This window comes from Neophocaena asiaeorientalis, unplaced genomic scaffold, assembly GCF_003031525.2.
Source record: "Neophocaena asiaeorientalis asiaeorientalis breed wild unplaced genomic scaffold, Neophocaena_asiaeorientalis_V1.1 scaffold33, whole genome shotgun sequence".
Taxonomy (NCBI): domain Eukaryota; kingdom Metazoa; phylum Chordata; class Mammalia; order Artiodactyla; family Phocoenidae; genus Neophocaena; species Neophocaena asiaeorientalis.
This window is the reverse complement of record NW_020171988.1, coordinates 2,925,353-2,937,753: the sequence shown is the minus strand read 5'-3', so window position 1 is coordinate 2,937,753 and position 12,401 is coordinate 2,925,353. Positions and strand designations below refer to the sequence as shown.

Below are 12,401 nucleotides of genomic sequence, written 5' to 3'. Positions count from 1 at the left end.
GCATTTGCTTTGGTATCTAAGACATATTATGATGATGATAAGCCATTGGATTGAGCTAAGTAAAGGAATCATGAGAGACCTAGTAAGTTTTTTTGTGATTACTGGCTATGTAAATGAGGGAAAGAGTAGGTATAACCTTAGATTTAAGTAATATTCTTGATTGCTTTTCATATTTCATCAAAAATATAATGAAATTCAGTTAAAAGGAACATTACAAAACACAGATGCAATGCAGGAAAATCCTGGTTTATTTCAGTTCGAATTTAGAGAGTCTTCACTATGTGCAAACAGCTAAAATAACTGGGGTTTGTAATGCGTCTTAGATCGAATAAACCAGCAGTTTACTGCTATATCTTAAAAGTCTGTGAATTTGGATCCTTTTAACAAATCTCGTTAGAATTAGGAAGTGATCTTTTTCTTATGCTTGGCATTGGTAAGTCCTCTTTAGAAATATTAAATCTAGATTCAGCATCCTGTTTTAGGAGGGATGTGTGGATCCTGGAGAAGACAAGGTAGGAGTGAAACTGGTTAGAAATAAAGGCTATGGTTTCTGAATAAATGTTCTTTGAGACTTAAAGTGAATACTGAGGGACACCTGACTGTCCTTAAGTCTGCAGGACGTCTTGGTTAAGAGAATGAGTATCAGTCATTGTCTTGTCTAAGAGTAAAGAAGATGAGGAAATACTTCCATCGCAGAGAGCGAATTGGTCAGCTTTGGGCTGTAAATCCTTTCATGTATTGTACTTGTTACTGAATGTACAGTGCTGTTTGATGCCCAGACATTGGTTTGGGTGATTGAATGTTGGGATAGGCTTCTGTGGGAGGCTGGTCAATAACCATCTTGGTTCTTTTAGGTCTAAGTTTATCTGGAAACTAGAGCTGCCTCTGAATGTCCCTTCTAGGCCAGTGGTTCTATTTCCTATATTTCAGAGGACTTCCCTTTGATGTGACTTGAATCGCCAGAGAGCTTTTTCTTTGAGTTTTCTTTTAACATTGGCTTGTACATTAGATGTATTTTCCAGTTTATGGAAAATTGGGTATTAAATCACATTTTTCAGTTGTTTCTCCTGAGTAAGTAATCCTTAACAAGATTTCAGCATGCAGTAAAAACCACCCCAATTTAGATGTTTCTTTGAGCTTGGGTGGTGCGATTCTTTGTATTATTCTCTCTCCTGCAAATCCTGTATATTAAGGTGAAAGCTTCTATACTGAAGTTTTCTCTTCTTTGTAAGTCATTAGTTACTTCAGGGAGCCACTGCAGTTCCTAAAACTTGCTTTTCACCTTGCTGCGGGTGTCAGTTTTCCATTGCCATGGGTAAAAGGAGGGAGAGGGACGGGACAATTTCTATAGCCTTTCTACTTCCTGCTTCCTACTGCTCTTCTCTCAAACCCTCCCACCATTGCTGCTCCCTTGGTGCCAGCCCCCATCACTGGTGCCATGATGAAATCACTAAACCCACTGACTTGTATTCCTCTACGTGTCAGTGCTTGATGTATTCATTCATCTCTCATTTGTATGAGTGGAAAAGGAATATGGAATTCCCTGTTTTATGTTGTTTCTGTGAATAATAATCTTAGGAGACTCTTCAGGGGCAGGAATACTCTTTATTAAGGTGTAGTTGCTGCTGGTGGAAGGAACAGCAGGCCAGAGTATCTGAGGTCCTCAGAAGTAACAGCACAACACTGGCTTCCGTTGTTTGAGTACATACAGTGAGTCTATACCTTCTATATTGTGTGACTGTCCTTGAAATAAGCTTGAACAATAGTTAGCACCATTTTATTAGATAAGAACACTGAAGCTCAGCAAGCCTAGTTAATTAACTTCCTGTGTGCACACAGTTCAGTAAGTTTCAAAGCTAACATTGGAACCTGAACCTGTCTTTACTCCACATGCCCCTCACTGTGCCACCTTGCCTCTCAGAATAAACAGAGGACAGGGAGCTAAAGCTGAAAGGCTTGCTTGAGTTTTATGTGGACTTAGGAAGAAGTCCTTGGGCGGCTCACCTCTTCCAGCCCTTTGCGAGCCCTTTCTCTGCCTTTCCTTCTTTTTGGTCCCTGCACTACCGAGTTTCTTGGGATTACTAGAGGAGGCTTGGAGCCAGGGGGCGCTTTGGAGGTAGGAATTGAATCCTTTTCCTAAAGTCAGGGATACAGAGGGAAGAGGCATGTTTTTAGCCTCCGCAAGTGGGAATTCTGAAACCTCCTGCAGAATTTTTTTTTACTTGGGGTTCTGCGGTGCTCTTTAGTGTAGGACCACTTGAGGACACTTGAGATACAGTGTGAGTAAAATAGGCCTTTCCAGAGCAGCCTAGCATTGTTTCTGTGGTATGTTCAGAGCACCAGATAATAGACTTAAAGAACACTTTTGGAACATGTGGGAGTTGGAATCTGCCTATACTCCCGATTTTCAATAGGACTTACCATCTGGAGATGACAAATGGCAGGGCTGTTTTAGATTGATCTCATCTATGAGAGCTCCCTGGTTTTTTTTTCTTATTTATTAAATCAGACACTAATACAGAGTACAAAATGATTTCACTCCTTACTTTAAAAAATGACAAATACTTGACATATTAATCTTTTAAATATTTTTAATTAAAATTTTTTTGACTGGGTAGTATAGACACAAGGTGTAAAATTGAAAAGGTATATAAGAAGATATATAATAAAATGTAAATATAATAAAATGTATAATAAAATATAAGTTTTCCTCTAACCTCTGACTCCTGGCCATCCATTTTGCATTCTCTGTTGATTGTGACTTTTATGCTGTTGGGTGCTGAATCCCTTTATACAGTTGGCCCTCTATATCCATGTGTTCCACATCCATGAATTCAACCAACTGTGGATCGAAAATATTAAAAAAAAAAAACAACTCCAGAAAGTTCCAAAAAGCAAAACTTGAATTTGCCTCATGCTGGTAACTATTTACATAGTTGTATTTACAACTGTTTACATAGCATTTACATTGTTTTAGGTATTATAAGTTATCTAGAGATGATTTAAAGTATATAGGAGGATGTGTGTAGATTCCATGCAAATACTACGCTGCCATTTTATATAAGGGACTTGAGCATCTGTGTATTTTGTTATCCACAGGGGTCCTGTGGATGGCTGTATAGTGTTAGATTTGTTCTACAGTTAAAATTACTTGGAATTGATTTGATCCTGTTAAGCCTTGTTATTGAGCTTTGTTAGGGCAGATCTAGAGCAACCTTGGGTCAGTGGCCAATTTAGCTTGACTCCTAAGGACTTGTGAGGACATGATGCTCTGTCTGGTGAGGTCTCTCATCTCTGGCTGGTAGGAACATGAGTGATCTCCAGCCCTGTGTGAGCTCTGGGATTGTTTGGCTTACTGCTTTCTGGTTGCCTTTCTCTGGTCCCAGGTGATCCTGTTCACACACAAGTAGTTCAGCACTCAGTGGAAGGCTGGAGGAGCCCTGACCATAGCTCTTGCTCTGTGCCGCGTCCCCCTTCTCCAGGTCTCTGCCCCACACATTTAGTCTTTTGGCTTCCTGGAACTCTGATTTGTCTCTTGAATGTGGCTTTATTGAATCCTATTTGAGTTCCATGGCCTGGAAACTCTTCACAGAGTAAGCTGGGACAGTCATAGGACTCACCTTTATCTTGGGGAATCACAGCCATGTGCTTCCTGTTTTCTAGTGTCTGAAAGTGTTTCATATTTTTTTCTCTGGTTTTAAAGTTGTTTAAAATGGGAGGGTAAATCTTGTCCCTGTTATACATCATGGCCGGAAGCAGAAGTCTGAAGGCACGTTAATGGACTCACATTAGCATTGCACTTTGCTGGGCTTGACCTCTGGTTAGAGCAGAATCTCCCAGCTTGTTTTGCTTTTTCAAGATTGTCTTGGCTGTCCTTTGTCCTTTGCATTTCCATATACATTTTCCAAATGATGTGTCCAAATATTTCACCTTGTCACTTCAATAAAAAAAATTGTTGGTATGTTGATTGAGATTGCATTGGAACCTATAGGAGAGAATCAGATCTTGACAGTGAGTCTTCCAGTCCATGAACATGGTACGTGTCTTCATTTAATTAGATCTTTAATATATCACAATAATGTTTTATGGTTTACTTTGTAGAGCTTTATGCATCTTTAATTATAAATATTTTGGGTATTTGACTTTTAATGCTATTATAATTGGTATATTAAAAATTTGTTTTTGCAGCTGGTATATAGAAAAAAATTTGTTTACTGATCTTGTATCCAGCAACCTTGTCTGACTTAGCAATTCTAATAACTTGCTTATGTGCTTCTTTTGAGTTTGTACATTCACAGTCCTACCATGTGTGAATAGTAGTAACAATATTACTCATTTTTCCCCTATGTGAATCCTTTTGTTTTCCTTGCCTTATTTAAATGAGGAGGATCTTCAGTGTAGTGTAAATGGAATTTGTGATAGTGGGCATTCTTGTCTTGTTTCTCATCTCAGTGGGAGAATTCTCAACATTATACTATTTAGTGTGATGTTTGTTAATAGTTTTTTTGGTACAATCTTTTTATTAGATTAAGGAAATTCTCTTCTATTTCTGGCTTGCTAAGAGGATTATTGTGGAAGAATGTTAAATTTTATCAAATGTCTCTTCTTTATTGAGATCATTGCATGTTTTTTTTTTTATATTGTTAATGTGGTTAACTATACTGATTTTCCTCTGTCATATCAACCTTTTATACCTAGATTTTTGGACTAATCACAACTTAAGCATATTATATTTATATTTAAATACACTTTTATTGTAAAATACATAAAAAATAATAAACTCAATTTAAATAATATAAAGTAATATAAATATTATGCAAAATGTTTTTTTGCAGTCTGGATTTCGTTTGCTGATACTTAGTTTTTTTTTAATTTTTTTTATTTAGACTCATGAATGACTTGTCTTTCAGTTTTCCTTTCTTGTAATTGTCCTTGTCAGGGTTTTTTCTTTTTTTGATGGTGCACTTCTAACATTTTTTATTGAGATATAATTCACACACAATAAAATTCACTCTTTGAAAGTGTACAGTTCACTGGTTTTTAGTGTATTCACAAAGTTGTGAAACCATCACCACTGTCTAATTCCAGAGCATTTTCATCAGCTAAAAAGAAACCCCATTCCGGTTAGTTGTCATTTCTGCATTTGCTTCTCCCCCTGGCAACCAGTAAATCTACTTTGTGTTTCTTTGAATTTGCCTGTTTTGGATATTTCATGTAAATGGGATCGTACGATATGTGACTTTTGTGTCTGGCTGCTTTTGCTCTGCAAAATATGTTCAGAGCTCCTCCATGGTTGGGGTATCTCTCCACTTCAGCCTTCATTATGGCCTTATGATGGCCTTCCCTTGTGTGGACTAAAGCAGAGCCTCCTTGTGAGCTGAAACATAGACTAAAAAAAAAGAGTAGAACTCTTACCACAGCTGTCAGATTGTCTAGGCAAATTTTAGGAGAAGTGTAAGTAAATGAATTTCAGGTTAATATTGGAAAATATTCAGTCAAGGATCCCTTATAATTATTGTATCACTACTTTAATGTTATTTTAAGAAACAAGGAATTTCTTAGCTTTCTGACTTTCTAGAGTTTATGTCCTCTTGTGCCAGCAGATTGTGACTATTATCTTAAACTCCAGTTTTAGAGGGATTTTATATCGAGGCCTTAGGGAATTGTCATTTTATTTTTTTTCGTTTGCATAATAAAAACATTCTAGAGGAGTCTGTGGATGGTTGGAAAGTTAAGAAAATGCAGAACTGTCCATGTACCAGAATATTTAAGTTGCACATTGAATTTATTTAAATTAGTATTCTTTAGCTGTCAGGCAATTTGAAGTGTCTTGGGTGGATTAACTTATTAAAATTTGATAATAACCGTATGAGATGGGTGCTAGTAATTATCCTCATTTTATAGATAAATAGAGGTCCAGAGAAAGTGGGTAGCTTGCCCAGGGTCATACAGATTGTAAGTAATGGGGCTGGAATTTGAACCGAGGTAACCTGACTCCAGTCATTCTGTTACCCTGGAATGCTGGTGGGTGTGTTTCTTATATTTGCCTGACAGTCCCTGAGGTGTGCAGAATGCTTTATATATCAGAGTGCCTTCACAACAGTGTCACACTGCGTATTCTCAACACATCTAGGGACCAAGTTGAAGTACATACACTTTCTTTTGCTTCATATTATATTTCCAGAATTTTTGTTTAGATACTAAATGTTTGTTTATTCAAAGTTATATATTAAAGATCTGCTAGTTACCACACATTGTATTAAGTTCTTTGGAGATTTCAAAGATGAATTATATTTGAATGTCGCCTTTTAGAAAGAATGTTAAGATATAAATCATGATACAAGGTTGAAGATGCCACAATAAGGGAGAGTGTCTGGGAGATCAGAGTTATGAGATGTTGTTCTTTATTGATAAATTTCTGTTTCTCTTGCCTTTACTTGCTTCATTTTACCATTCTGACTCTGAAAGTTTAAACTGAGTGGTTTGACCCTTCAGCTGTTAGTCATTTTGAGGCCTGATATTACTTGCAAAAAAAAACCCCTAGGACATATGGTTTCATTTGGTTTTAGGGAATGACGGAGGAAGAGGAAGACAAGCTCTTGGCACTGAAAGACTTCATGATGAAATCTAACAAAGCAAAGGCCAATATAGTGGACCAGAGCCATCTCCATGATAGTAGTCAGAAAGGTGTAATTGACCTGGCAGCCTTAGGCATAACTGGGAGACAAGTTGATCTTGTTAAAACCAAACAGGAACCAGATGACAAGCGAGGTTAGTACATTTATGTGTGTGTATGTTTAGCTTGTTATTATTAGTTATTTCATAAGGCTAGTTTTAGCTGATTAGTAGTAAAACTAAAAAGTCACATTCCCCAGATACAGAACTTTCAAATATAGTGAGTGACTCCATTACATAGCGGGAAGATTTGGGGGAGGAAAAGTGGAGAAGTGGGCTAACAGTTAAGAAATTAAATAACCTTCCAAATTCACAGGTCTGTATGTGTCAGAGTCAGAATTCAAACCAAAGCCTAACTCCAAAGCCCTCCTTTTGCTTCTGTGGAAGTATATGATAGAAGGTGAAATTCTGTTTTTTAGTCCTTTAAACACCAACCCAAGGCCAATAGTCCATATGAAATGAGGTAAAGTTTCCTAGCTTGTCGCTAGTAGGTAACGCCCAGTGAATTGAAAAGAATAGTCTTGCAAAGGAGAGACTAGAGACACCGTCACCATTTGAAGTCTTGAGATTTAAAATTGTCAGCTTTTGTGACAGTGACATTGACTCTGTGTGAGGGTTTTAAGATCTCACGCATTCTTCCTTTAACCCTTTTTGGAGATACACTCACTTCCAAGCACATGGATCCCTCTATTTTAAGATCCCTTTATTCCAGTATCAGATTTTGAGGGCAGCTGACGAATTACATTTAAAAAAACTTCTAACTGCTGAACTTGGAATAAAGTATTTGCAACTTAATTATTAATGGTTTGCAGCCATAAAATGTAAAGTATTCATACAGGTTAATAAGAAAAACTGCAAGCATCCGAAAGAAAAATAGGGAAGGATTTGAACATACAAGTGATAGAAGAATAGAAATACACATGTTTGAAAGGTCAACAATTAAATGAATGCAAATAGAAATGAGATGCCATTCTCTGCCTATGTGATTAGCAAAGACTGATGCCTGTGTTAGCAAGGGGGCAGGGAAATGGGCATTTTCACTCACTGTTGGTGAGATTATAAATTGAACATATTCTTTTTTTTTTTTTTACTATTTGACTCACCATTGGAAATTTCTCATAGAAACGCTGACAGACATGTGAAGAAATATGTATAAGAATGTTCTCAGTGAAAAAGGAAATAATTGAAATGTCCATTAATAGGAGAATGGTTAAATGTTCAGGTGTATTAATTAATTAGGAGAAAAAGCAAGTTGTGAAACTGTATGTATTATTTAATTTTTGCAAAATAATATAGTAATATATCATTCAACTTTATAGTTTATGAGGTTTACAAAGTTATGGGAGCAATTCATGCCAAAGTAAAGTTTTGGAATGCCAAAACTTTGTTACTTAGTGTACTTTTTATAATCAGAGTTTTTGAAAAAAGCGTTTCTCATCTATCTGTAGTCAGGAGGTGACCGTATTGCAATTGACTTTTTATTCTTTTTTTCCCCCCATGTAACTGATACTGGATATAGAGAGGTCATATTTAGCAGTGTGGTCAGTGACATTTGAAAAAGTTGTTTTTGTTGTTGGTTCTTCAGATAAAGTGGTTAGTTGAAATTGAGCTAGCCTTGGGAAACTAGGAAGCAATTAGGTCTAATTATTAACACTGTTGAAAGAGTGCGTCTGTCCATCTGCCCCAGAGATGAAATGAGAGCTAACAAGTTTATATGTAAATATAAATAAATTGGCCGTCATAAAGAACAAATAGCACATGAAGTCCATTGCTGTCCCCCTCCCCCCACAAAGAGCAATAAAAGCACATATTTGTTGTAGATTATTCTGAATCTTTTTTCATAGCTAGAAAACATGTAAAACAAGACTCAAATGTAAATGAAGAGTGGAAAAGCATGTTTGGGTCACTGGAACCACCAAGCATCCCACAGGCCCTACCTAAAGGGAGTGACCAGGAGGTGATTCAGGCTGGGAAGCCGCCTCGTTCCGAGTCCTCTGCTGGCATTTGTGCCCCTTTGTCGACTTCTCCACAGGTATCATCATCCAGGCAGTAGAGCGCCTTTTGTCTTTGGATCCCGTTCTACTGTTTTGGATGTTTAAAGGCTGTGTACTGTACTGGAAAAATCAATACAGTGACTTGTCCTTTAGGGAGGATCTGTTTCTTTCTAAGAGAGGTTTATCTTTAACTTTATAGCTAAGGGGAGGTCTAGTATTGAAAGCACCAAAAAGGTCTCATTTTAGAGTACTCACCAATAAAGTGGTCTGAAACTGTGGGTTGAAGATGTCATTATGAACTGTTATTCTAATTAGGCTGCAGTGAACCTTTAAAATCTTCTTATTCTTCTTCTAATATAACATAATTATATCTGTAAAATAGCAAAAATACTTCTGGGAAGAAAAGGCCCAAGTTTGTTCTGTGTGAGAAATGTCATCATGATTTTGATATATTTGAAGTAAGTTTGTAATTTGAGGTAACTCTTCCCTAGCCAATTATATTTTAATTGAAAAATATGAATTGAACCAACTGATAAATTAAAATTCTCTTCAGTTAAATTAATGAGGATGTTTGTTTAACATTATTGCTACACTGATAATTTTTTTAAAATATAGAGTCCTGGAACTTGTGGTTAAACTGCATTTAAACTAGACTTTCATTGAAAAAAATGTCCTTGTATTTAAATGGATTTAAAAATTGGTACATTAATAAGGACAGAAGGCTGGTGTAATGAATAGAGAGAACATGGGTGCATTTTTATCATCAAATACACTTTGCTTGTGACACAAATATGTATATTCTTTTTGTTTTGCAGGTTCCAGAAGTGACAAACGTCCAAAATAGAAAACCAACAATACAGGTTTTAAGTAGTACAATTTTACCGTCCACCTACCAGATTCGGATCACAACATGTAAAACTGAGCTTCAGCAACTCATACAACAGAAACGGGAGCAGTGTAATGCCGAGAGGATAGCTAAGCAGATGATGGAAAATGCTGAGTGGGAGAGTAAACCGCCACCACCTGGTAAATGTGCCATTGATAGGTAGTTGTATTCTAGCCCAGGTGCCAGAGCCTGGAATCTGATGGAAGAAACTGATAATCAGTTACAAGGCAAAGGAAGTGGGAACAAAACTGTCACTTTGAAAGCCCACACGAAGAACCAATAAGTGAGAAATCCCAAGTCATTATTTGTGAAATTTGTATCTTCTTAGCTGTGGCAGTGCCTTTTAGGCCAGTAACCTACTGTTGTGTCCTGTCTGTGGTCCATGTTCCCCGTTTAGAGTACTAGGTTTTACCTACCTGCTTAGTGTCATGCCACTTTCTCATTGAATGTCAGGCTTCTTAGAGTAAATTCTGGCTTTTTATTTCTGAAGGGTTTAATATTTTATTTAAACAAAAAGGTAAAAACATTTAGAAAATAATGGGTGCTTTAGAAAGAAAACAAAATCACTTATAACCATCACTCAGCAATCATGAACATTAAGATTTTGGGGAAAGCACTTCTGTATTCTGAGAAGATTTAGAAGAAACTTAGAGATATTTCAGATGAAAATTGTATCTCACTGTGTTAACAGACATGCCTAGTGTTATGTGGTGGAGCTAGTCTTTGATATTGGATTGGCAGATTTTAAAAAACATTTTTAATGAGTTTCTGTATAGATTTTAATAATAAAAATGTAGCTTGAAAACTGAGAAGAAATGTATAGTGTGCTTATGTGTAGAGACTGAAAAGTCATGTGAATCCCCACGGGCTTCCATTGTGAACTCAGGGAAAATTCTGGTGGAGAGCAATGGTTTAAAGATTTTAGAAATATTATTAAGTGGTAAGTGGCATCTTTAGTCACATAATTTTTTTTAATGAAAATAAATATCCTGGAATGTTTAAGTTGTTTCTGTAATATAGTTCAATATGATTTACCAGCCCTGCTTTAAAAACAAAAAAAGTTGACCACACACTATTTTATGATAGAATCTGTCTTTATAAGTGGCATTTTAAAGTGGAGCTATACATTTTATTCAGTAATCCCAGAAAAGGTGTCAGATTTTGTGGTTCAGGAAATGTGCAGTGACTGTTGGGCTTCTGATTTTTTCTTTCCACACTTGAGTGGTTGTGTGAAATTGATTTTCTCTAGGGGGAAATGTTCAACCTAGCCTGCTAGATTATCTAGACTTCATGGCAAAGTGTTTTTGATTATTCTCAAATTCAGCATATCCTCCTTAGAAATCGCATTCAGCTGTTCTTTCCACACATTTGAGCTAGAGATCCAAGGGGAAACATTTTTCTATCGTTGAGTATGCCAGGTATGGCAATGGTCTTGGTTTCATTTTTGTTTCCTAGTAAAAGAAATAAGTTGATTTTAAAATGACTTCATTATTACTTAATTAGGCACAGTGCTGCTCCCAATACAGTATAATCTTCAGCATAGCTTTCGAATTTGTTTTATTTTAAAATTGATTAATATTAAATATTATTAAATGTTATGCCTAATATAAAAGTTTATTTATCAAATATTGAAGATTGTTTTATGCAAAGACCTATGCTAGGTATTGTGAATGATTCAGAATGAATAAGACATAGTTCTCTGGCCTCAGGGAATTTATAATTTATTAGAAGAAATTAATTATACACAAAAAGAATATACATAAACAGAAGTGTATACATGTCATAAAGAAAGTACTAGAAAATCCTTGGGCATTCTGAGGCTATAATTTATAGTACTGTTTATACCAACCTGTTGATATCACAGAATAAATGATTGCAGGTAGGGAAGAAATAAATCAACATTTGGGTGTTTACTGTGGCCCTGGGACAGTGTTAGACTCTTTATATCTCATTTACCAATACAGTCATCCTTTGGGTTAAGTAATTTCCCCCTCATTTTACGTTTGAGTAAATTGAAGCTCACAGAGTTTAAATAAGTACCCCAAGGTCACACATGAGGGTGTGGTGGGTGTTCGAGGCTTTCAGGACTGGGCTGCCTCCCTAGTGCCTGCTTTCTCTAGGTCAGGGTAGCCATTACCTCTTGCTATTAAACAAGTAGTCAGGGTTTTTCCGGGTAGCAGGTGACTGTTGTGCCTTCTCAGACACTGGAGAAGGGCCCAGTGCAGTCTTTCTAAGGCTACGTGAACATGGGTGTCTTTCTCCATAGGCGATAGTATCTGTCATAGTCCAGTAGGGCACTCTGAATTGGCTAGCTGTTGGGACCCTTTGTTTAGTTCTTATGATTGTTCTCCTGTTGGCTGTTGGTGCTTGTAGCTGGGGGTGAAGGAAAGATTGTGTTTGTAAACTGCAACTTAAGACACACTCCTTTGCTTTTCCTTAGGGTGGCGGCCTAAGGGGCTACTAGTTGCACATCTTCATGAACACAAATCTGCTGTGAACCGCATTAGAGTCTCTGACGAACATTCACTTTTTGCCACATGTTCAAATGATGGCACAGTGAAAATCTGGAACAGTCAGAAGATGGAGGGGAAGACCACCACCACCAGGTAACCTATGCATAGGCGGAGAGTCCAACCATCCATCCATTCAGTCAACAAGTATTTACTGAGTGCTCATTCCGTGACAGGTGCTATTTTAGGTACCAGCGATACAGTAATGATAAATGGACACAAATACATATTCTGTGGAGCTTTCCTTCTAGTGGGAGGTGACAGACAATAAACAGTGTAAATAAGTAAAACATATAGTGTATTAGATGGTAAAATACATTATGGAGAAAAATTTGG

The 12,401-nt window shown here is 36.8% G+C and overlaps 1 protein-coding gene across 3 annotated transcripts in view; it reads left to right on the top strand.

Moving 5' to 3' along the window:
- The window catches only part of PIK3R4 (phosphoinositide-3-kinase regulatory subunit 4), a 73,676-nt gene that overhangs the window by 33,490 nt on the left and 27,785 nt on the right, over positions 1-12,401 (top strand). For all 3 annotated transcript variants that reach the window (XM_024747742.1, XM_024747759.1, XM_024747750.1), the window contains 4 exons: positions 6,570-6,771; positions 8,520-8,707; positions 9,485-9,695; positions 11,996-12,161. In XM_024747742.1, coding sequence (XP_024603510.1) covers positions 6,570-6,771; positions 8,520-8,707; positions 9,485-9,695; positions 11,996-12,161 — 767 coding nt within the window. The remainder of the gene's footprint in view (positions 1-6,569; positions 6,772-8,519; positions 8,708-9,484; positions 9,696-11,995; positions 12,162-12,401) is intronic.